Source organism: Lates calcarifer, linkage group LG1, assembly GCF_001640805.2.
Source record: "Lates calcarifer isolate ASB-BC8 linkage group LG1, TLL_Latcal_v3, whole genome shotgun sequence".
In the NCBI taxonomy this organism is placed as follows: domain Eukaryota; kingdom Metazoa; phylum Chordata; class Actinopteri; family Centropomidae; genus Lates; species Lates calcarifer.
In genome coordinates this window covers 23172509-23199199 of record NC_066833.1, presented here as the reverse complement: position 1 = coordinate 23199199, position 26691 = coordinate 23172509, and the positions used below count along the sequence as shown (strand labels likewise).

Here is a 26691-nt window from a genome sequence, read left to right as displayed (position 1 = left end):
GAAGAGACGTGTGTGCGCTGAGTGTGTGTGTGTGTGTGTGTGTGTGTGTGTGTGTGTGTGTGTGTGTGTGTGTGTGTGAGGCCGAGGGGATGGAGGGAAAAATGGTGGGATGTCACGCTTTGTTTTTCTGCCTGTTGATTCTGAATGTGACCAATTAGTGAAGCAGAGAGACACAGAGTGTGGGGTGGGGGTGGGGGTGGGGGGAGGACAGAGGATGGGGGTCCAATCTCTTTCACTGTGAGAGTCTGTGACTGAGCTCTGAGTCAGGGATGAAAGAAAAAAAAATGGGGCAGGGTACAACATAATGAACATAATGACAAACAAAAGAACTTTTCAGTCATTTGCCCCCCCTCACCCCACACACACACACACACACCACCACAAAACTCAGTTCAACGACTAGATACTGAACCACTGAAAGGCGGAAAAGAGTGTGTTTCTTTCTTTTAGGATCTCTGTTAAGAAAAAAAAGACTTTCTCTACTTTCATATGAAACTGAAAACATTTCAATTCTGCAAGCTGATTTCTCCTCATAACTGATATTAAACCAGAGGGAGGAGGTGTGGCTGGTATTAACATTTGATAAGAAAAAATGATGAGGTTTACACAACACCAGTTATGCGTTCTTTCCACTGAGACCATTGTTCTCCTGGATCAGGACACTTGAAAGAGCTAACCCAGTTTTATAAAGAGGGTATTACCGGCTCTTACTTATGTCATGACATGGACACATGCCAAAAAACACAAAGGAGAGGTCGTGTTTACTAAAAGGATAAAACAAGCATTATTCTATATTTTTCTTTTTGCCAACAAAACCCATGAAAAGACCAAAACCAATGTCTTAATCTATCTACTCTTCTGTGGCTCGTGGCCCACCTGTTCACAGTGAAGGTGTAAGGTCACAAATTAATTCTTTGATTCTGAAAAAGGCTCAGTAATTTCAGCAAATGTTACAGAACGAAATGCTGCCCTACAAAAGCAAAACTCCATATTTGGTGAGTTACCTTACCATCAGCGTACCAGAGAAATTATTCATCAACATCCACTCAGCAGCAGCATGCTAATTTACCTTTTCAACTTTTTTTTTTTTTTTGGAATCTAAAAAGCTCTTTTCAATGCTCTAAAATCTCAGTCAATCAGTCACTCAGTTTTCTTAGTTTCTTAAAATACCATAGTAACAATGCAATGGACAAATTTAAATTGTAATGGGAAGAAAGCTAACCAGCCTAAGTTAAGTTAGTTTCTGTAGTTACTGCTCTGCTCTGGCTTTGTAAGGCAGAACAGTGCATTTGTTGGGGACTATTTTCAGCTGCGGATTAATATACATTTGGTCCTGTAGTCGTTATTTCCAGCAGCAGGGCGGTCCACATGCAACCGAGTCATAATTAACTACAATGTGTGCGTTCGTGGTAAAGAGTACACGGTGTAGCTTGCTGATGACTATTACATTTTTTTTGAACAATGATGCCTCATGTATTTACAAGCTAGCAAATAACTGTCACTACATGTGAGATGGTCTCACCTGATGCAGCTTTAAAATGTTGCCAATTTAAGGCTATGATCGTTTTTCTAACCAGCAAAATACCCATGTAGGCATCCAAACCAGATGTTATTTAATCACTGAGGAGATGTGGGCGGCAAACTGGAGATCTAGAACTAAGCTACAACCATCTTACATTGAAGTTTAAATAAGCTTAAACATGACCAGAACCAGCTCTGACCAGGTTGAGTTCATGATGTGAATGCCACTGGTGCTACTGTATGTATCGTGTGTGTGTGTGTGTGTGTGTGTGTACCTGCTGCAGATCTGCCATGGAGTACAGGTGAATATGTTGTAGCAGGTATTCCCTGGGGAAGATCCTGTAAAAAGACACACAAAGAACAAGTTTGAATGCATCATCCTCTGAAAGGCAGGTCATGAGTTTGATGAGATACTGATAAGAAATAAAAATTCCGCTGGTGTGGCAGCGATTGCCAGTTAACTGCGAGCACACATAAGACAAACATCATCTGTGTATTAGGCAAATATTTTTTAAATCCCACAACATATAATCCTTCAACTATTAATATAATAACCAGAATTCCCAGATTCTTTTACCAACAAAAAAGGTCAAGGTCAAGGTGGAACAGTAAGGAGACTATGCTACTTCAGTGCTGTGATATAAATAATCAAGAATAGAACAGAATGACCTTAACTGTCTATCCCAAACAGCTTATTGCTTTATTTGCAATGAATGATAATTAAATACAGTTTGAGGATGTGCATTGTCTTCATTATCAATCCATCAATTATCTACACCGCTTATTAAGAGTCAAGGGGAAGCTGGAGCCTACCCCAGCTGACACTGGGCAAGAGGCGGGGTACACCCTGTACAGACTGCCAGTCCATCATGGGTCAACACATATAGACGAACAACCATTCACACTTACATTCACACCTACAGACAATTTAGAGTCACAGATTAATCTGAACGTACATGTCTTTGAATGGCACACAGAAAGCGGGAACCTTCTTGCTGTGAGACCACCGTGCTGACCCCATTGAGTCCCTGTGTGCTAGCACTAACATCAGCAAACAGCATCTGTTAATGTTGAGACTAAAGTGGTGTCAAGTTTATTTTTTCTTAAATCTGACTCTGTTTACCCACAAACTGTAAGAGCAAACTGAAAGGAAGTAGAGGCTTAAATTTGTTGTTTTGAAATAATGTACAAACAAATAAATATGGAACAATGACCACACACTGTAGTTAAATATGAGCACAACAATGATTTAATGTTCAACCATCAGCCTTTTCAGTCTCTGATGCTAAACTAATACATAGTCAGTCATAGCTTTCCATCTTCTAATGTTAGGTGACAAAAAACAGACAGGAGAGTTCTGGTGAAGAGTGTGTGTCTCTGTGTGTGTGTGTGTGTGTGTGTGTGTGTGTGTGCAAGGCCTCCTCTCAGACCACTAAGATGGAAGGCACCACGTTAAATCCTGTCTAAGCTGTGATGAGTGTCACCAAAACACAAGTATGTGTGTGTATTCATGTGTGTATTCATGTGTGTGAGATCCAGACACCTCATGGTGATAAGCACCACTGATAAACTACTCTGTTTGGCATGTTACCAACGGTTACCACATCAGCAATCATAAGACAACACACACACACACACACACTCTGGTCCAACAATCAAACACACACACACACACACACACAGACTCCTTGTTGACTGTGTGGAGCAGCACCCAGATGAACACACCTTTAAAGTGTGTGCTGATCTTGATAAAAGCACTTGAGAACTAACACATTTTAGGATTAGATTGCAAACAGAAGATACACAGGTCCACACATGTATGCAAATGCACACACATGCTGACAATATTTGTGCAAGACCTGATAGCATATAATTCCATGTTTTATTTTGCTATCCTCAATGCTCTGTCCACTCCAGAAGACACACCTTTCATTAAAATTCTGTTATCACTCAAGGATTATGATTGTTTACCAAAGGAGGGTTTGACCTGATGAAGTGTGTGTGCAGACCGACACATGTAGGAAGTCCTGCAAACGTGTGTGCACAGGATGGACAAAGTAACACATTATAATCTAACACAAACCGAAACAATATCTTTGCAATAAATCTTATCTTTGTCAAGTTTGTAATGTTCAATATGTGTTGACACAGTGCCAGAAAAGTGTCGACACAATTTTTTGGAAGTTGCAGGTTTGGAGCGTTAATGTTTGAATCACTTATCAACCCTCACATACAGGAGGTGGATAAGGATCACGTTTTTGAACCTGAAAGTATTGTACTGTAGACAAGAAAAACCTACAGTCTGGATGATGTACTACTGCTTCTGCAACTGCTATAACCACTACTAATGTTACTACAAAAAGCCACTACTTCATACAACTTTGCTGTTCTTTTACTCCTACTTCTACTACATACACCGATCAGCCATAACATTAAAACCACTGACAGCTGAAGTGAATACCATTCATCATCTTGTTAAAATACGTTTTGCTAAGGAACCATGGGTCCCTCATTCATGTTACCTTGACACGTACCACCCACTTAAACATTGTTTTAGACCAAGCACACACCCCCTCAATGGCAACAGCAATCCCAAAGTCAGGGGCCTCCCCCAGGGTAATGCTCCCACCACACCACAAACACTGCCCAGAAATATCTCGAGGAATACAACAAAGAGCCCAAGGTGTTGACCTGGCCTCCAGACTCCCCAGATCCCAATATGACCCAGCATCTGTGTGCTGATCCAGAACAAGTCTGATCAATGAATGCCCCATCCTGCAACCCACAGGACCCTAAGGATCTGCTGCCAATGTCCTGGTGCCAAACACTACAGGAGATCTTCAGAGATCCCATGTCCAAGCCCCAACAGGAAACAGGAACACACTAAGAGCCATACAGTGTGTCCTACCAAAGACCACTGACTCTTCAGTTTATATCCAAGTTTTCTTGAATCCCCCCTCTGAGCAGCTCTACTTCTTCATCCTCTCATGTTGGACTGAGACCAGACTTAAACCTATTAAGACACATTCCCCCCCTTGTTACATTGCAGCAAACCTCTGATCATAAAGATATGGATATCAGGATGACCTCATTCATGACAAACACAATCACCTGCCACTGAGATCAATTCACACCTTCACTGACTGTTGCCATAAAATAACAGAAAACTGCTTTATAGTCTGCACATGGTATCACCAAAGATGTAAACCTCTGATAGTGTTAGAGAGCACTGTATTTATGGCCCTGTGCAGCAGGTCTTACAGCCTTCAGTGCCTCCATGTCTATGGCTCTCCATCTGTGAGCAACAGACATCTCTCTTCATATTCCCCCTGAAATAGACTGATGACCAGGGGAAGGTTTTAGCGCCATGGCCCTCATCAATCCTGCAGTGTTTGGAAGTGGCGGGGCACTAGCCGGCACTAGCTAATGGGACAGAAGTAAACAGAGAACGCCACGATGCTGCTCTGCTCTGCAACAGAGGGACTACTAATATGGGGTTTTTTTTTTTTACGGCTGATAAAAAATACCAGTAGTTTTGGTTTGAAGCGCAAGAAAAAAACATTTTAAAAGTGAGGCATTAAAATTGTTAATATCCACTAACAATCAGCGAGCTTCTAGATTTTCCCTTCATTCATTCATTATTGTTGTAGTCCTTAACAATGAGCTTTGGACTGTCATTGACCTCTTGAGAATTTGTTTTTATGAGCGTGTGTTTTAACTTTAAACTAGCGTCAGCATTTAAACAGTTGACAGTGCTGAGTAATAAGAAACATGGGCCTGAACCGTACTATAGACATATTTGCTTTTTCCTTATACCGCACTACAAACACTTTGTTAATGTCTTTGTTGCCATTACCTATCTAAAGTAGTTAGACTGATGCTAGCATGGGTAGCATCTGACATCTGTAGTCTTTGACATTTAGTCTTTTGTCTGTTAAGAAGAATAGTTGAAACAATGTCCCTGTTACTCTGAATAATCAACAGATCTAAATTATTTACATAGTTAAATACTCAGAGTGGTAAGCGAGGAGATTTGGGTTTTGATCATGAGAGAATATGAATTAGATTCCAGTCTGTTTGCTGAGGTGGATGATTCTCTTTAGACATGGCCCATCAGACCAGAGTGTATTAGTGACCTGGACCAGGGCAAGGAGCATCCATCAGCCCACAGACGAGGCTTTCATTGTGGGATTCAGATAAACAGTCAGCTCCCCCCCCTCCAACACACACATGAACATATACACAGAGACACACATCTTTTATGTGCGCAGGAATGCATGCAGATAGAAGTTATGGTGATATACACACATGCACTCAGACATACACATAAACACCCGTACACAGATCATATGTGGAGATGTTAACAGTCTGCTCAGAGCAATATAACAAATATTTAAGTTCGTCTGCCAGCGTGACTGATGACACAGGCTGTTAATGTTAAACATAAAAATAATAGCTGATGTCTCCTGTGCAAAGAAAACAACTTCAGACTGCTGGACATCTCCATGTTTACTGTTAGTGGTGCCCCAAAGCCCATTGTTCTTCAAGTGTTTTTTTAAAGGGTCAGTTCACACAGATTACAAAAAAAAGGAAAACATTTTCATTTTCCTCTGGTATTATTATATCTAACCATGCATATAGTGTCTCTTTAATGTGAATTAGGTGAACTGACCATTTAAACCTAGCAGCATCATCCAACCATGGCCTATTATTCAAAATGGGTCAAGGTAGTCAGCAGCCTTATTTGGCTGAAGATTTTACAAAAGATATCATACAATGACACAGACGGGATTATTAACGCAGTTATTTAGTTTTAGTTTTAACGACCTGCTGAGCTGCCTAATCCACACAGAGGCAGAATGTTTCTCTGTGTGTTCAGAAACTGCAGTGAAGCATTTATAACAACAGGACCACAACCCCACTATTTTAGTTACCTGTTTTCAAGATGTCACTGATCACCTTCAAAGCTCATACAACATTCTTCTGAACATTTATTTCCCCTCAACAAGTAGACTTAGGGATGGCAGAATCAGTATCATGTTCACGAGACACTGTTTAATGCAAAGACCTTAATATTGCACAAATGTTTTTCCTCCTAAATGTTATATTGGACTTATATATTTAGGTATGGGTATGTGTCCTCATAATGGTTACGATTTCACTAATTTCTTATTTTTGTGTTCAGTTGATCTGCTCTCTCTATAGCTCTGTGGTCCCTTACACGAGGAACCTACAAAACCAAAATACTGAAAAACAAGGGAAAAAAGATTGAGCTGCCTACAACCTTAGGCAACCCATGATGGTGGTTTGCATGAGTCAAAAAAAGGCAACTTCACAGAACAACCTACCTCCGTCTGAGGTCCTCGGCAACAGTCGCCCGGCAGCTGAACAGGTAGGCCCGCAGTGACTGTAGCTGCTGACGGAGACGTAGCACAGTGCTGAGAGGTTCACAGTGCTCATACAGACATGGGTTGAGCTGCTGGACATCAAGCAGAGGCTCCTCATACACAAACTCCAGGAATTCTTTGGCCTGTTTGGACACCTGGATGAGCACATCAGAGCACATCAGAGTACATCAGGATCACTACACCACAGACATTAGATAATTCCAGACAAGTTCTATATTCCATTGTAATGGATGGTGAGGGGCTAAGAGCCCATACAAAAGCCTCTGGTTGTTGTACAAGTTAAACAATATAAAGTGTTAATTAGTGAGCTTCAGAGGTGCTGCAAAACTTGTCAATCTTTAATCTAATGCTGATATGCATCACAGTGCTTTCAAGACATTGAAAGACTCTAAGAATAAGAAACTGCACACTTTAAAAGCCAACAGAATAAGTATGTTGAGATGATGTGTGTTTTCACATTGTTGTGAGTGTGCGCATGCTTTCCCACCTTGTGCTTGCTGGTGTCCCAGTTGTGCAGCAGGCGAGCAGGGATGAGGAAGGAGTTGTCCTGATGGCAGCTCTGGCAGTAGTACCAGCCACTGTAGTAGCAGACCTTTGCCTTCCCTCTGGACAGACCGACTGGACGCTGACAACCTGGGGAGAAAGTCATTGGGTAAATGTGTATGTATCCCCACATCTTAATGACACACTTAAGGTATTGGGTTTTGGGTGTCTATAATCATGAGGAAATCAATTAAAACACTTTTAAGTGTCTTTAAGTGTTTTTAAGTGTCAAAGGTGAGATTCAAATCAAAGACAAAAAATCTTCCATTTTAATGTGGAACAAAATATTATCTCAGATATCATGCATCTATTCAAATGTATATACATGTACAGCACAACATAACTGTTATCAACACTGCTGGAGGAGGAAGGGAAGAGCTGAGATCAGGAGAACTCAAAGGTTGTGAAGCAATCAACTTGGTGTTAATATGTGTCAGTTTATTGCCCCTCACTAAATACCACACTAATCCAGCCGAATAAACCTGGTGATAATAAACAAGATAGTCTAAGTTTAAAAGGAACTCTGACCCCAATAAGGAAATATGTTGTTTCTTGGCGCACACAAACTGTGACAAACATTTTTTATTGCACTAAAGGGACACAGGACACAGGACACTTGTATATTTAATTTCAGAGAAATTCTTAGATGGAGAAATTTATTCTGATCAAGGGTCTAGGGTAAGATCCACAAAATAACAGCATCACTCATTCAGTTTATGGTTTTAAATAACATTTTTTTGTGTTTCTATGTGTTATAATTAATGTTCTAGAGAAACTTAAGTCATCTCTTCTTTGTCAGATCCCTCAGTTTTATCTTTCAGGCAGAGAGCCCCGGTCGTCTTTATGCATGCTAATACATCCTAATCTTCTGATTGGTTGATTTTGTAGAAGGCTGTACACTCCAACAGGATCCTGGCGTCACATTCTACATACACTACTCAGTGCCAAAAAAGGAAAAATCTAATCGCCTGTTTATCCATCCATCCATTATCTATATTCAACTATACAACTACTGAATGACAGCTATATGATAGCCGGCTTTTCACCCTGCTTTTCAGTTTGGCCTTTAGGTACGGCTATAAACACTTTGTCACCCAGTCACCAATTTCAGTTACCAAAGGCATTTGGTGACTAAAACTATATTTAAGTCTTAAAGTCTTGGCATGCTGTACTTCTGTGGTTAAAGGTCTGGTTACAGTAAATGATCCATCTTTATATCTTTAGGCTGTGATGACCAATTTCATGATGAGCAGTTTCATCACGATGTGTCATTTGCTGGACAAAATAGCAATAACCTAACATTGTTTTTTTTTTTTTTTTTTTTTTTAGAAGAAGCCCATCTGATTTTCGCTCCTACCCTCAAACTCCTGAAAGCACACGTCTGCCCTTCAGTATTACAACAGACATGTTTTTAATGATGTCCAAAACTGTATGCAACATTTTACTGGCAGTTCACATTTAGTGTATCCTCTACTAATATTAATATCCAAGTCTGCCAAAATCTGCCTGCCAGAGTCATCTGAAGTAATCCTTTAGAAAACAGAGTCTTGGTTCCTCCAGTAGTCACAACAGCAGACTTCAAGACAGAAGCGTTTTGTAAAAGAGCAACAGATCCTCTGCTCTATTCAGCCTGATCACTGCCCCACTGTCTGCTTTGTCTGCCAGGCTCTTTAAAGTTCATTCTTCACCCAAACACCCGGACCTGGTCTACGTTCTCTCACACACACAAGCAGTTGAATGCCACAGCACTGCGACAGGTGTCCCTTATCCACATGATCTGGGAGGACATGGGGCCTGGAGGAAAACAAGCAAGTCAAGAGAGGTAGAGAAGAAAAGAAACAGGAGATTTTTATCTGGGTTTTAGAAAACAGAGGTACGGAAAGCTACTGAAAACAGAAAAGAAGAATAACTGAGGAAGAGGGGCGTGTGTCAGCCTGTTTGCCGGTGGTGCTCCAACAGAAGAAACAACGCAGACTGAAAAAGGGTGGAAGTAGAAAAAAAAGACTATTGGAGGATCGGAGGAGAGAAAGAATTGAAGCACAAGATCAAACAAGTTCAGATAAAGGCAGACAATAAAGTCTGTCCAGCTACTTTTCATTCACAGACAAGAATCTGACGTCTGAAAGAGACAATGGTCTAATCAGGGCTGAGAGCTGGATTCCTGCTTTATCTGACCAAAAGAAAGAGGAATAGACTGAATGATGCACTGAGGCGGATACAAATCCACCTCCAGACCATCTCCAGATTTGGTGCGGCTGCTCACATACTGACTGCTTTCTGTCATGTTCACAGCATCCCTAAAAACTTTATTGAAGAGCTATGTGCCAAACATGGCTGTGATCAATGAATTATCAGCATCCGCTGTCACCCCTTTCCAAAGTTGAAACAATAGATGTTTGTTTTCTCTTTGGTTGAAACCACTGCTTGTGGATAAGATGGAAAAACGACAACAACAAAGTCTTATCTTACTGTGGGAGCCGTGATCGAATACATATGTGTAACTCAGATCTAGGTAGGCTAATTACAGCAGTGAGCTCATGCTGTTGTTGGGGTGGATGCTCTTTCAACAAACCACAGTGCACTGGTTGGGAGCCAGCAGGCAGAGGGGATGGTCAACAGTCAGAGAAACACTGTGTCACTTCGAGGAAACAGCTGACCACCGGGCCGGCGTTCAGGCCAGCTGTGGCCTCAAATTTGGTCTTCTGCTGCTGGGACCAGAGGAACAAAGACACATACGTACGCAGCCTGAAAACACTTGAAAAAAAAAGCTAAATAACAACCTTTAACCTTAACCTCAAATTCTATATCATGAGGAGGACAAGAAGAGAACACACCCACACAAACACACAGTCTATAATGTGCTCTGCTCAGCAAGACGAGCAATAAAGTCGGAACAGATGATGTGGGACTGTGGAAGAAGAAATAACACAGAGCATGTAAATCTGATCCTGACCAAAAGCTCAACAAGTAGCAAAACAACCTCAGAACGGAGGACACTCTGCAGGAACTCTGATCAATGAGCAGAGAGAGCATTCATGTGGGATCAACAAGTAGCTCACAAGTTGGCCACCACATCTGTTTTGTACTCAACGTTACACTTGTAATACTGGATCCAAAGACAATTTGGAAACTGATGATATCATATGTACAGACTGATCAGGTAACTAGGTGATGTGAAAATGGTGATTGGGTGCTGGTTGTTTTTTTAAATTATAACTATTAAGTAAAGGCACTGCCTCAACCACTTTGTACCAAATACAAATATTAAACTATTTTCTGAATTTTAAGAGTTTGCTTCCATTACTTTTTTCCCCGTTTTCAGCCAATAAACAAATACTATGAGTAGCTATTAACACTTTGTGCTGCTCAGTACTTCCTCCATTATCAGCACAGAGTAACAACTGCTTCCTCTACTCGTCTCTGATCTTTTATGGCTGTTTCAGGGACCAAGAGAAAGAGGGACAGAGGGAAAGATGAATAGGAATTCAAACGTAGCTCAAAGGTCTACCGATTGTACTGCGGCTCTCTGTAGTGAGAGAGGGTCACTTTGACCTCCCTGGGGTGAGAGAGAGAGAGAGGGAGAGAGACACAGAGAGAGAGAGAGAGAGAGGGAGAGAGAGAGAGAGAGAGATGACATCGGGGCAAAAAAAGGGCTCATGCTTTCATCTGCCCGCCGCTGGTTCAAACCACCACACCTCTGAGTGTGTGTGTGAGTTATGTACACGCTTGTGAATTAAAACTGAAAAGACGAGCAAGGCCTGAGCTTTGATGTGTCTCATTCACACCCACCAAACACTCGAATGAAAATGTGCACAAATGGAGAGTACTATGAGTAAGATAGTGAGTGTGAGTTGGGGAGAGAGAGAACCTGTCTATCTTTTGATGTAAGCCCACCCCCTACTTCCTCGACACCCCCCGCCCACCGCAGTATCCAACAGATTCACATGGTCTGTCGGGGGCCTGAGAATGTGCTCCAGTGCAACGACAGGGGGTCACCAAACCTGAGGACACACTCTGCACAAAGTGTGTGTGGTGAAGGGGTGAGGGGGAGTCACGGTCTTCAAACGAACACAAACAGTTTCCTTCAAAAGGAATCAGAAACGCAGCAATTCCCATGTGTAATTAGTTGAATACATTTTACATTTTGATGTTAAATAACGAATCAGTCGATATGTATAGATGGATGTAGCATGCATATGCAAAGGGCAGACTTGAAACAAGTTCAAAGAGAAATCAGACAAAACTCAAGTACTGAATGTTAGGCATTGCGGGCGCCACCATCAAGAGATCCTGTTTACATTAATGGCTTCATATATGAATAATCAGATATGCACTCAGGTTAACAACAGAGGAAGAATGCCTCTGATGAATTAGGGTGATGGGGTTTTGATAGTGTTTACCACAGATGGTCTGCAGGTCAGACAGTATTCTGTTTGTGTAAATGTTCCCCTTTTTCTTCTTCAAAACCTTAATCCAACCAACAGCCAACCATGCCAAACTTTGTAAAGTAGACCAGTTTTGCAAACATTCATCAAAAATAGACAACAGCCAAAGCTTCAAGTTCAGATTGATTTGCCAGTGACTCGACAGTTTGAGTTAAATCAGCAACTGAATACCAAATTTAGAAATGTAATCATTACTGAATACTAGGCACTGTTTACATGACAACTGTCTTTGAATAAAACAGTAAACTTTTGTTGTGGTTTGGCCTTTCGTTCCACAACAGCTGTGCTTTAGGGGCCAGAAAATGCAACCTTTTTAACCGGGTTCCAGAGCATAATATTTGGAAAACTCACCACTAGAAACTCCTAGAACACCTCTAGAACCTTGTCACTGACCACTAAAATATCCTTAGCATTGCTGAGAACCTTGTCAATAACCACTAAAACCTCGTAAAGGGCTGCTAGAACCTTGTTTAAATTCTATACATAATGTACTGACGTGGTGAATGAAAAGCGGAACCAAACATAAAGTGTGTTGGTGAGCTGACCCGAGCACTGACCCAATATATCAGTCTGCCTCTTCAGTGTTACTTCTGACAGTGTGCTAGAGACTATGTCTATTCATTGAGCACAGAATAATTGAAGTGTAATGTAAAAAAAATCTGGCACGCTACCAAGGAGAGGAGAGGGCAGTGGATAGAAAAGCAGTAACAAGGGAGATAAGTTGTCTAGAGTCAAATGTAAGATTCTCATTGTAAAGCTGGTGAGTGTGAGACTTTAAGACCAATTTCCCAACAGAAAAAAACATTAAATGAAAGCTATAAATGTATATATAAAAAAACTTCTAAGAACACCTTGTGGATTTAGAATAGCCTTAAAGTATTGGATTTAAATGGTGTAAATGGTGCTGCAGGAGACTGAGGAGGGATACTGTCAAACAAAACAGGGGGGGGCAGAAGGAGACAAAAAGAGGGAAAAGCTGTGAGTATGAATGAACTGGTGAAAGGAAAAAGAAAGAAAAAGAGGGAAAGGAGGGAAATAAACTGACTGAGTGAGCTGAGGTGTGCTCTCTATAGAAAATGGACGTATCCAGCTGTCCCTAAAATCCAGCTCTACCCAGAAACCCTTTTAATCAAACAACTACGATCAGGCCTGACCACTGCAGCATCCCCACGCCGCTTTCATTTGCTCTCATTCATTCATTCATTCATCCATTTTTCCTCTCCTCCGGTGCTTTAAGCCTACCAATTATCATCAGTTGCCCCCAGACGGCCTCTGTCCTTGTTCCTGTTTCAGCTGGCCTTTCAAACAGCCCTGCATTAATAAGCCAGTTGTTACAAATAAAAAGGGAGGTGAGCGGTTATTATTCAAAGCCCTCCTAGGAGAGAGGGAGGAAGCCCACGTTTCACACCCAGGGAGAGTAAAAGTACCGCCTGCCATTTATGGGGCTGTCCAAGGGCCTGGTATGGAGACTAACAGGAATAATAATAGAGGAGGAGACAGGCTGTAATGGTCCTGGATATGAAAAAGGGTGAAGACTAAACACTGAAAAACACCCAAAACCCCTGACAGGAAAAGGCAGATGAATACAAAGAGACAGCTTCCTTCATATATATAGTATTTATTTAAATAATCTTACAACCTGAGACCGTTTCTGGCTTTATATCATATGCAATGCCTCAAACTGACTATTGTAGGAATTATATTTATTGGATTATATATTCACTTTCTTACAGAGAGTTAGATATGAAGATTAATATCACGCTTATGCCAGTTAGCTTAGCTTAGCACAAAGAAAACAGCTAGCTTGGGTCTGTCAAATGGTAACAAAACTAATGCACCAGCACCTTAAAAGCTAGGTAACAGGGAGCTCGCTGTAGCCTGACATTTGACAGACAGATATGACAGATATTGTCACATGTCAGACTTTGTCAGACAAACTGGAAAGTTTATTTCTATATGATGTGGACAGGTGCACTTCTGCCAGTAATGTTCACAAGGGTCTGCCAACAAATACGTAGGAACACGTCGTGTTTTAGCATTTTAAAAACGGGGGGGGGGTCCACCATATGAGGGCTCTCAATTTTTTCTGCGCAGATTAAAACTAATTAATTGCACTAAGCAGGAATATAAGCAAATCTGCAGGGTTAGAGGGTGGCAGTACAAGTAACTGTCTCAGCTTCATACAAACAAACCCAGTAAGAAAATTTGTCTTGGGAGCCAATTAGGTGAAATGTCTTGTAACTCTAGATGCTAAAATATAAATAAATCTGTGTTGGAATCATGTGACCACAGTGCACATAATTAGGCATAGGTGTGTGTGTGACAGAGAGCAGGCCACTCACCTGCACATCTGAAGCTCTGAGCTGTGAGTCCCTTCTCCACAGCCAGACAGGTGAGAATACTGAGGAAACTGGTGGTGACTGACTGCCTCTTGGCTCTCTGGGCTTCCCGCTGCCTCCTCTCGCGAGACGGTTTAGATCTCAGCAGCACTCCCTGGAAGCCTGGAGCTCCTTCCCCCGATTCTCCCCCTTCTTCTTGTGCAGGCCTCTGTGCTCCCGCCACCTCTCGCAGGGTCTCCACCCATTCCTGGGCCTTAAGATAATCGTCTGCCCGAAGTCGGAGCACCTCTTTGGGGAAAACTACCTGGAAACGTTCCCTTCCATCCGTCCATGGCTCTCCGATCTCTGGTTCCTGATCGTACTGTACAGCCAAGCATGATGACAGGGAGTACTGGTGGACAGGCTGGGACACAGATCCCCGGCCTTCAGTGGGGAAGGCTTGGAGAGCAGATCTCGTCAGGACGAAGGTGAAGGCCAGCCAGTTGTTCTGGTCCATCAGCTGGTGGAGCAGACCAGCTTTGAGGACATCCTGGCAGCGCTGGGTGAACAGAGGAAGGGTGGTGGGTCTGCTCAAGATGCCAGAATTAGTCTGAAGAGAGAGTGAGGCCTCTGCTGAGGTGGGGGTGTCGCTCTCACCATCAGGTCTAGTGTCGAGCCCCGACGGAGACGGCGACGAGGAGGGCGACATGGGAGCAGGAAACTTGGCAACCTTTTGGTTTTCCACTCCGGCCTTGCGCTGGCGATTCTCCTGCCTCACAGGTCTGGCTGCCTGCACCCTCTCCCACATCAGCCGCCTCCACTCCATGGCCTCCCATTGGCTGGCCGCCCTCAGCTGGAGACGCGTGCTGTTGAAGAACAAAGCCTGCAGCGTGCGTTGATCGGCGGGCTGGGTGATCTGGCCGGGCTGGCTGCAGGGTGCTGGTGAGATGACGCTCTGGCAGTGTGACAGAGAGTAGGCGGTGCCCAGCTGGCGGTTGGCGCTGCTGTCCAGAGTGTACAGCCGGAGCTCACATGGCGTCAACTCGACGTGGCAGGGTGTCCAGCGGCCCCGGGGCCCCTCGCGCTGCTCCATCTCACCCTGCTTCACCACACTGCTACTGCTGCTTTTATCAGCTGGACGGAGATACAGAGGAGAGGGGAAAACGCAGGTGAGGAACAGGTGAGTGTTCAGGCTAACCACAACTGAGACACTACTCAGTTTTACTATGAATAAACACCTTCCCACTGCCATTTTGACAATTGGGACAAACACCACCCTGCTCAAAAACCACAGAAAGCTTCTGAGTATTAAAGATTCATCAACATTATTTCCTACCTACATACTGCTTACATTTTTCACGCCATGCATATAGTATGGAAAATCAACTTAAGGAACTTAAATTGCTCACACAAACTGAACTGGTTGAATATGCCATGTAAAGGAGGAGGAGAGACATATTTCTTGAATTTTAAGATAATAACCAGGTGTCTTTTCCATCAGGAGCCGTATGTAAACGATTGTTTTTCTTGAGGCTGATTATCCAGAAATTAACCTGCGATACGATTTGTTATAACAGCAGCTGATGTGTCTTTAAGCCCAACCTTTTCAGTCTCGTTAATGCCGGCTTTGCACAGATCACTGCTCTTTCCACCAGCATCTTAAGCCAAACCAAACCATAATGAGAGTCACATGTCCAGGCAAGCTTCTCAAACCACTCCTGCACCATCCTCTTCTAAACCCATTGATCCACATGTTCCTAATAAACATCGTTTAGCCAGTAAATTGCCAAATGTCTTCCAGCAGGGCCTCAAGGCTACAACAATGTTTTGTAACATAGACAAATGTTTAAGTGTTTTATACGCTGAGATGTTTGTTTTTGCTTTTTGTCATGACTGTGAAGCCAAGCTACTATCCAACAGGCTGACAATCGAAGGACATTTTCTGTGTAGTATTCCTTTAATAAAGTGCTTCAATAGCTTGAGTTCTATAGTAATGAACTACATCCTTTGTCCTCTTGGTTTGCTCATGCAGCGTCTTTCCCTGGTTCACCTATATCCTTATACCTCTGATTAGTCATAGGAACTACAATCTACACAAGCCAGTTTCCTACATAAGGTAGCTTATCAGAGGCCTGCAGCTCAGACTTGAGTGTTGGTATTCTGGTCAGAGATAGCACTCCATGTAGGCGTCTCTGACAACGTTTCTTGTCACAAGGGATAGGAAGAAAAAGTATTGTTTAAGAGGCCACTAGGCAAACTGTCCCACTGTCCTAATCTAAAGACCGGAGGCACACCCTATGTATTTTGGCTTTTCCTCTCCGATCTATCACAATCTGCTGCTCAGGAGGTTTGTTTGACTCTCCTTCTCCTGTGATAATGGTGTGTTTTCTCCTTGATTAAGGAGGGTTCAGACTCAGGTAGACAACAGGCACGACCTTGGCTAGGATACGAAACTGGGGCAGCCTTTATTATGAGTTAGAACTGCCCAGCCAGAAAAATGCTTAAAAAACATATTGGTAAGATGACAACCAACTGTAAACCTATCCCTTTTACACACAATATATTACAACATGTAGATACATGGAACGTCCTTATTTGTTATCTATAACAATTTTCTTGTTTCCCCACTATTTTGAATCAGTGTTTTTTACTTTTAATTATAGAAATGTAAGCATACTGCTGAAAGAAAATGTCCAAAGCATGTACACTACTTTTAAGTTAAAACCACCAACAATGCAAAACTTCACTACCTGCGATACCAGGCATGAAAATTAGTTTGTGAAGATAAAAGATAAAACCAATGATGATGATTGGTGCCTGATGCAAATATACTTTTCACACAAAACAGACATTTTGTGATAGATACGCTGGAGTTAAGATATTTCACATTTGAGAAATCAACTTTACCATCAAAATCAAAATTTTGAACAGTCAAGACAGTTGTACATAAAAATGCAGCCTATGCATTTTACTGCATTGCAAATTCTTCTTGCATAGCTACCATATTTGCCTATACTGATGTATCTGAAATAAGCTAGTGTCAGCCTACTGATGTTTTCAAGAGCAAAAGGAAAAGAGCCAGTACAACCGTTTTTATTAAGATGGTGGCAACAAACACCTGCAGACCTCTGTATGCACCTTTTAAAGTGCATTCAGAGGTCAAACCAACAATTTAGCAGGTTTCCAAATCCTTTCCAAAAACAAACTTTACCGCACACCACTGACCTGTGGGTGAAGATATGGGAACTTAAGCCCAATGAAACCAAACTCTGACAAAGATTTCATCATTTCTAAAAGTTCCTGTTTCGATCTCAAATCTCAACAAAGAAAAAGGAAGAGAGAGGGGCACCTGCTCCACAGAATGAGGTACAGTATGAAACTACTGACAGACAGATAGATATTTATGTTCTCAGACAGGGCAGAAAACAGTGAGAGGCGATAATATTTGTTTTTTAGACATGTGGGTTTCATACGATCAGTTTCATCCACATTTCAACATATAGTTTGGACCTGCTTCACACCGAAATACTTCTTGCTGAAAACTTTAAATGTCTTGTCTAAAAACTTCCACTTTTCAATCACATTTAGCTCAGTTTTACACAGCTAAATTTAGACATATTTTGATCTTAAATCTTAATATCAATGCTTCCTGGGCAGACAGGTTTATACCCTCCCCCCTCAGGGATTCTTAGAAACTGATTTAATTTTAAACTGACCAGAAGCGGTCTCAGTCACAGACATTGCATTTTGTTTCTTTCACATGCTGAATCACTCAAGGAGGGAAAAGGAAAAGCTAAATCAGTTCCTCCAGCTCCTGTTAACTGCCTCATCAATCTTATCAAAACAGCAGCGGACACGGTGTCGCTCTACGTCTTGGACTCTGCATGCTAACAATCCTTTTGCTAAAGGAACAAATGAATATGCAAATAAGTTTAGCAGAAATAAAGTCTGGCCGATTGGCGGCGTTCACGCTTGGGAGAGTCGAGATGAGAATCAAGCATTGTGGCGAGGAAAACTGCTCTGTTCAATTAGCCTTCATCTCCACCTGGTAGGTTTTGACATTGCACTCCAGTAACAGTCTAATATACACAGCCTTCAACTAGAATTAGCACTTTTCTCTCAGTGCTCTCCAGTGCCGCCGCCCTCAATCAAGCAACCTCTCCCACTGATCAGACAGCCAGTCATAAAAACAAGCTGTCTCAAGACAGACTGCAGTGGTTACCTGGATAACAAATATAGACCTGAAGACACACATCAGTACACCATCCATCAACCATCCATCTATATTCAGGGTTTATTCAGGTCCAGCAAAATAAATGTAAGCCTTTTTAAGGCCTTTTTAATGCTAAGTACACTGGTAAATCCCCAAGTTGAGTAAGGTCAGAATTTGGAGAAAAAGGGAAGTGTGTCACCAATGACGTGTTACAATGTGTTCTGACACAACAAACAAACGGAGAAATGTCTCAACATCTAAATCTTGACACACATTAACGGATGAGCGTGATTCATCCATTGAAACGCAGAGGAAGCATGAATGCACGTAGAGTCAGCAGAAGGATGCATATGAACTAGATGCAACCTTAAAGGCGAGGAAACACACTACACAGCTGAAATGAAGTTAAAAATGACTGAACTGAGGCCCATGGCAACCACGTTCTCAACTAAACACTGCTGGTTGCCATCCGGGTTTGTTTTTGGTGCAGGAACATGCAGTAGGTGGTGTTCTCATAGGATCTGCAGAACCGCAGTTGTTACTAACCCATTGTTCAGCATGTTGGCTTGTGCATTTAGTCAGTCGTATGGTTTATGTCAAAGACTGACCACTTCATATGTGTCTTTGTAGGCTTCAGCTCATCTCCAGGTTTATGTACAGAACACGTGCAGTTGAGAGGTCTCATACAAAGTCACTGCCTCTTCTGTTGCCATTTTATCTGTATGGATGTTTATGTCTACTTAATACATATAACTCACAATTTTTTTTCTTTAAAACAATCATTTTTTTCTTTTTGCTTGGGGGCTGCACATTCCTTTCAATTAACTCTTCGTTGTTTTGTCTTAAAAATATCAGAAAATAGTGAAAAATAATTACCAGGGTACTCTCTCACAGAGTACTCTGCTCAAAACATAGATATATTCAGTTTGACATTCTATAAACTGGAACCATCAAATCTGGCTTTAACAATTAAGTATTTATCGAAAAGTCTGGTGATTAATGTTTTGTTGATTGATTGATTCAAATAACTGCTACAGCACGAGTAACATCAGTGAATTTTACGTTATTATTCTTTACCATCAAGTTATTATTCTTTATCATCCAGAGGACTAGTACTGGCTAATTAACTGGAGTCTGGTGCATCAGCTCCCGATTACAGATATTACAGACATTACTCAGTTTGATTAACAGGTGGAGTTTCACATTTAAAGCTGCCGGCAAAAGCTTGTGCATGATGAATATAAAATTACTGATGCTTTCTTGGAAATTTGCAACCAAAAACAGACCTATATTATTATTAGTATTAGTATTATTAATAAACAGATGAATGCTGCTCTCAGAGTTCAGTAGGCACTGATAAAAGGCATGGGGCAGCTAACCATAAAGACTGTTTGGTTTCATATACACATGTATATTGTGTATATAATAATAATCATCATTTCCATTTACCATCTAAACATCCCCAGCTGTCACTAATGGAAAGGCAAACAGGCCACTTTTTTCCCAGTGTGAATGAAGAGACAGCGAGGCTGAGCCAAATCACTCTGCCTTCTGCTTATTACCGTCCTTTTCCTACTTCTCTCCTTTCAATACACATCGAGCCAAACTAAATAACCTGATGCCTTTTCACACATATGCTAATACTAAATAATCCTGCCAGTATCAGGGGCCGCGTAATTGGGTTGCCTCTTCTCTCGCCTCATTTGAGTCCATTTGCTGACAGGATTACAGGCTATTATCCCTCAGGATCCCTTAGGATCTCCTTAGGCCTTCAGATGGCCAAAACACACAAACAAATGGTGTGTGTGTGTGTGTGTGTGTGTGTGTGTGTGTGTGTGTGTGTGTGTGTGTGTGTGTGTGTGTGTGTGTGTGTGTGTGCGCGTGTGTGTGGAGCTCTCTGCCTGAATACTGACTGTCATAGCACAGCTGTGTCATTTCAAGTTATCATCATCTTCTATCATTATTGCTTTCTCTGAGGATGCTTCAACATAAGTACTGCATACGCCCCGATCTGCAGCACAAATAGTCCAGGACCTCTGTCCGCCAAAAGGCCTCTCACGGGCTGAGAAAGCAGGAAGCTGATCGACCATCCGATCAGAGCGCAGCAACTGGGGAGGGGGGGGACTGCGGTCTCTGACAGGTAGGGGTCAGCCCTTAGGCTTGAATTAACAATATTTCAGATTTAATGACTCGATCATCTGAGGACTTGGTATCTGTTAAATCAAAGTCAAAGCAACAACAGGTCTCCACAACATAAATATCCAATTAGAAAAAATCAGATTAAAGGATCAGCTCACCCAAATCAGAAAAACATATATTTTCCTTCTTAACTTTAGCGACAGCTTTGCAGATGATCTTTATTTGTCAAGGTTTTGATATGTCTGCTTCTGACGCCTAAGTACACCAGAGGTTAGTGAGGATGGGGGTGCCCACAGTTACTCTAGATAATCCAGAGCAGAGGTCCTCATGAGTGAACTCAGGTCCAAATTATACTGAGGGTAAGCCTCATTTCACTACCATAAGCTGGTGGGTGAGTCTCCATATCGTCACCCTCTTAAAATAATTGCCTAAGTCATTTTTTTTATAAAAATTTGTTTTTTTCCTAAATCATCTCCTCATGATGCTGGCCACCTCTGGTAAAATTGCCTACATCCTCAGTTAAACAGATCGTGCCATTCTACCCCTTTAGTATAATTGCCTATGTCAAGAGTGTGACTTTTTTAGTTTTAATTTGCCTAAGTTATTTAATTCTCTCATGTTCCATGTTTGACTGACCTTCTGGTTTGTATGTCAATAGGCATCTGTTGTTTTGATTAAAATTGTTAGTAAATATCATATATTCAACAAGTGGTTCAGTTTTTTGTGTTTCCTGAAAAATCTGAAAAAATGACTTAGGTAATTATTTTAAGAGGGTGACGATATGACTCTGATGATGTGTTATGTCACCATCACCAGTAGAAAATGTTTCAGGAAATCGGTAGCCTGTGTGAAAAACATGCAAGCTAAATCTGAATTTCACTAATAACACAATACACTTTGGAACTGTGAGGACCTCTAACGCAGAGACCTAACAGTGAAAACCTCTCCTTTAATATCTGATACTTTCCAGTAGATACAGGCAACGCAGAAAAAAACTTATATCACCACTGTGATTTTACATGATAAAATGTGAAAATCAAATACTGCCAGGAAGGACTACTTACTTTAATTACATTACTGTAATGGCTTGATATAACCACAGTTAATGTGATTTTGGCCTGTGTATGTTAACTTGACTTGACTTGACTTGAAGGAAACTCACTATGAACTGCAATCTCTGGCAAAGCACTAGTTTCTATTGTCTCAATAATGGAAAAAAAAATTACATTCTGATCTCCTAAAGTCAAAAATTAGCAAAGGATCAGCATTTATACAATATACACAAATAAGAGAAACAGTGTAAATATACAAACTCTGTATGGATTTACAGCTTAGGCATATATATTGTAGGATGTGAAAAATAATCTTTGACCAGATGTAAACATGGCCATGTTAAGGTCTATGCTTCCACAGGGCTTTTTTTTTCAATAAATCATTTCATCTATAAAACAAACTGAAAAGATACCATCGAATGTTCTCAGAGAGTAGTGGACATCTTGAAGCTGCTTGTTTTGTCTCATGAGACCTGAAACATTTGAACTCATAAATTCATAACAACCACTCTCAACATCACACTCGCACTGCGGATGTCAACTCACCCTCCTGCTGGTGGTTGAGGATCATGTTCTTCAGGGTGTTGCAGTCCACAGCGGGCAGTCCGTTGTCAGTGAAAGCAGAGGGCCGGTAGTTTACATCAGATCTGGACCGGTTGTGTCCCTTCTTGAAGGCTGAGTGGGACGAGGAGTTGGCGGTGTTGTTGGTGCACTCCTTGGTGTGGGCCGCCAGGTCGTTGGTGGAGCGCGCCCGGCTTCTCTTGCCATGCCGCAAGCCCATCCCCAGGCCTAAGACGCTGAAATTGTCAGCCCAGGCCAGGCCCAGGGGCCCCACCTCCGGCTGCTCTCTGGCCAGCAGGCTCCATACGCCGCTGGAACTCAGCTTTCCCAACGCAGCGCTGGACACCTCCTGCAGCTGCTTGGGCTGCCTGGGAGGCTGGACACTCCCTGTTTGAGCCTGGCTTGGACCTTGGCCTTGTATCCCATCCATGCAGTGGATAAAGTCCTCTGTGGCCTCCAAGGCCGGGCTGATATCACCCACCATGTCAAGCTGCTCGAGACCCTCCATGGCTGGGTCTAACCCTGAGCTGGAAATCTCACCACTAGATAGTTTTCCAAAATGGGCGCACAAGTACTGTTGGCAGGATCCACATGTCCAACAAAGCAAACTAGCTGTCAGCTGGACAAATGCAAGTCTTTCACATGTGTTAACAAGCGAAGAAGGGGTGGAGAAGATCCCAGCAGCATACAGGCTTCACAAACTGCTGTCTAAAGCCAAGTCGTGCTCCCTGCCTCAGGACAGGGCCTTCATCCAGGGTTACAGTCTTCCTTTTCAATGCTGTGTCTCTACCTCTTTGGGGGGGGGCTAATAGCCTGGGACTCTCCAAATCAAGCCACTCCGGGCGACACACACACTTTGGGCTACAAAAATGGTAGAATCTCTCTGCTCTGTCTGAAACGTTCAGAGCTTTATTATCGGTGCTGTTTTGGCGTGTCAGGTGGCTGTGAGGTCATCGGATGGAGGCTGGTTGTGGCTTGACTGTAACAAAGGGAAGAGAGAATGAGGAAATAGTAAAGAGGAAGCATGCCAAATAACACAAAGAGTGGAAACACAGCTGACAGAATAAAAAATAAAAATAGATACTGTGATTACTTTGTACATAAAACCAACTCGTGTCTTAAATTTGAAACTGAGCCTTTGTTACAAGGAGAGTCACATAAGAGGATTTTGAAGCCTCAAGCTTAACGAGTTTAAGCATCAAACTACGTACCCACCGACAACATCTTCATCACACTGAAGCTTCACTAATTCTTCCTCAGCAAACAGAAACGATCATCCTCCCTCACATGTCCTGATGAAATAATACTTGACTTCCTCCCCGGCTGCTTATCACTGGGCTGAGCAGGCAGAGAGGAAACAGGCCGGGGTGGGGTTCCCATCCATCTGCCTGACCGCCTGTCTCTTCTGATTCCCTCCACTCCTCTGTCTCTCTGTCTCTCTCTCTCTGTCTGTCCGTACCTCTTTCTTTCTCGTATGTGCTCTCTCATTCTCATTGATTTTCCTCTCTTCCAAAGCGCAGCCTCTTTTACTTTTCTCCACCTATCAATTATTTAAAGGCCATTACATCACTGCAATTCAATTTCTAGTCAGCTGTCCCACATGCTGAATATTCACAATTTACTCATAATAATTTGTCGAAGGTACAAAGCAGGATATATTGCACATATCACAGCGAGTTTAGCACTCTTTCTCTTTATCAGCTGCTGCAGAGCAACAAGGCATTTTGTGCTCTTAAACTGTACCAACAGTACAATGAAGCTACTGAGCCACTCAACTGATTTTTTTTTTTTTTTTTTTTTTTTGCAATGTCAAAGAATCAAGTTCTATTTAAGCCACTTTTTTTCTATCTAAAATGTATTTCCCATGTAATTCCATAATGATAAACAAAAGAAATGATAGAAAACAAAATTGAGAATAAAATAAAAGCTGTACTACGACCTAGATGACATACTGTTGATCACTGACCAGCTTTTATTTAATGAACAGCCTGTGCGATCATTAGCGGACATCGACTCTGAAATCATCTGCCTGCAGATACAGCTCTGACCTAACTGAGCACTGTCATCAATGTTAGTCACCCATAAATCTTCCCACAGAACTCCTGTTGACTCACACATGCTGTCAAGGCAATACAGTAACGTAACATTAGCTGGGAAAGCACAGATTAGAGTATTTTTGATCAGTGATGACGTAACTCAAGACCAAAGCAAGAGCCTATTCTCTTTGAAATGATGATTTCTGAGAACATGACAAGGTAAAAAGCCAAATCACTGGAACGGACAAAAATTATTTTCTCTCGCCACTATCAAAACAAAAACATATCCAATTAATGCTGTTCAGGTTCATGTTTTTGGAATTTTATTTACCATTTACAACTGTAATAATTTTGTTATCACTGGTAAATGCTCAGAAGTCTGACACACAAAACACAAAACAGGAGCACAGTGTGGACAGTGATGTCCAGCTTGAAAAGATATTTGTATGACAGTGGATACCCTAAAATAAATGTACATTAGTGCACTTTCACTGAGGTCTGTCCATCCTGGAAAGACAAACTCACAGCATGCACACAAAAAACATCAACATGTGTATTTCCTCCTCAACTCTGCACCCTGTGTGTAATTTATTGCTTAAGTAAACTTAATTTACTATTAATTAGTTCATTAGTTAGTGAGGTAAAATAAACACTCACACATTTTCTTGCTACTTTGTAGAGATATGTAATATATAATTATGTTCAGGTTGATTAATTTAAGTTTTACATGTTAATATTCTTCTCCATCAAGCAGTGCAGTCAGGGAGGTGTCTGATCGGCCCCTAATTTATCCTTTATTGTGACAACAACCCCAAACATACAAAGAACTATCATCAGGGACAAGAAGAACAAGAAGTCCTGCAACGAATGGTCTAGAAACCTATAAACCTTGTACATGTTTTACTGCTGATTCATCCACGTATGTGTGTTTCTATGTTGTTTTTTTACTACACTGAGTACAGGCTGTGCTTCATCTAACTCAACTTTTATTTCAGTGTGGATGTTTTTTTATGTTTTTGCAGCTGGAATGACAAACTTGAACACGGCCCAACATTTAGCTTACATGGAGACTTTGAACGCATCACCTGACTGATCTGATTATTTTGTTTTTAAGTCCTTTAACAAACGAAACACAATAAAGCCACTCGAGTTTAAGGAAGCATAAACAACCACAGTGTGAGTGAGCGAGCGAGCGAGCGAGCGTGCGTGCGTGCGTTCGTGTATGTGTGGGTGGCCTCTGCCCCAGCGGCTGTAAACACACAGCACCTGAGCAGCAAACAAAGGTGAAGCCACGGTCAGCCTTCCGGTTAGCCACATTCACCTGCGGTGTGTGCTGACATACAAACATACAAACACACACACAAACATCACGTATTCGTGTATAAAATGTATAAAATAAAACTGTTCTGACAGCTCGCCAGTGAAGGCCTGTTTTTTATCCCCGGCTGATGTGAAGTGAGCCGGGGCTAGTCAGCTAGCAGCTAACGCTAGCATCTCTCCCTCCCTCTCTCTCTCTTCTCCTTCAACGGTGTCGTTTTAACACCACACTAAAAACCGGTCGCTGCGTCTGATTAAAACCACGCAGTCGTGGACCTGGACTGGTTTTTGTGTAACCGTCAAACTGCTGCCGCGCAAAAGCTGAAAGACAGAAACCGAGACTCACCTTACTGTGTTTACCATTATGTCATTTCACAGTCCGTCAGCGTAGAAGCCAACGAGTGAAACTCAGCTTCGTGACAAAGGTTCCGCGCAATGCTTGTACATTATACAGTGCACGATGCAGTTTATTTATAATAGACACCACTGGTGAAGAGTACAAAATTTACTTAAGTAATAGTACTCATTATGCAAAACTTAACATTTTAGGTTATGAGAAATTATGGGACATTTTTCTAAACAGTTAAAAATATTTGTTGTCCAAGTTTGGTGGGGGTAGCTCAGAGTGTGCTTCCACTAAAAGACATTTGAGAGAGAATTGCAAACGCTGTCTGATATATTTGCTGTGATATTTGAATAAACCCTGAAACTACGCAAACTTCTCTACTTTGAGAACTAAGTTTAACTTTTAGAAAGTTCCGCCAGGTTTGACAACATAGGGCTGAGTGCAATTGCAATTGCAATATATATATATATATATATATATATATATATATATATATATATATATATATGGTCACTATACAGAGCCCTTTCGATTGATTTGACATTTAGGGTGAGGTTGGTTATTTTTATCCACCCAACAGCTGCATAATGAGCATTAAGCCCCACACAGTAAAGCTTTTTTTTTCCTGAGCAGTGATACATCTGTATATTACCACTCCCTTGTGTCAGTGTTTTAATTATCCCCTCCATTAAACCTCAGGTCATATAAAGATTCACAGCGGTACACATGTTGCTTTAGAGAAAAGCAGATTATATATACATAAAAATGTCTTGTCGTTTTTGTGCGTGCTCA

The 26691-nt window shown here is 41.8% G+C and overlaps 1 protein-coding gene across 3 annotated transcripts in view; it reads right to left on the bottom strand.

Annotated features, from left to right (window-relative positions):
- The window catches only part of plekhm3 (pleckstrin homology domain containing, family M, member 3), a 37564-nt gene extending 11584 nt beyond the window's left edge, over positions 1 to 25980 (bottom strand). The window contains exons 1-6 of one of the 3 annotated variants that reach the window (XM_018702685.2): positions 25900 to 25980; positions 22186 to 23179; positions 14260 to 15369; positions 7417 to 7562; positions 6870 to 7063; positions 1797 to 1860 (exon numbers count right to left, since the gene is read on the bottom strand). In XM_018702685.2, coding sequence (XP_018558201.1) covers positions 1797 to 1860; positions 6870 to 7063; positions 7417 to 7562; positions 14260 to 15369; positions 22186 to 22708 — 2037 coding nt within the window. In that variant the 5' untranslated portion in view covers positions 22709 to 23179; positions 25900 to 25980. Of the gene's footprint in view, positions 1 to 1796; positions 1861 to 6869; positions 7064 to 7416; positions 7563 to 14259; positions 15370 to 22185; positions 23180 to 23411; positions 23948 to 25899 lie in introns of those variants that run through there. The other 2 variants (XM_018702686.2, XM_018702687.2) reach the window with 2 other exon arrangements.
- Between the last annotated feature and the right edge of the window lie 711 nt (positions 25981 to 26691).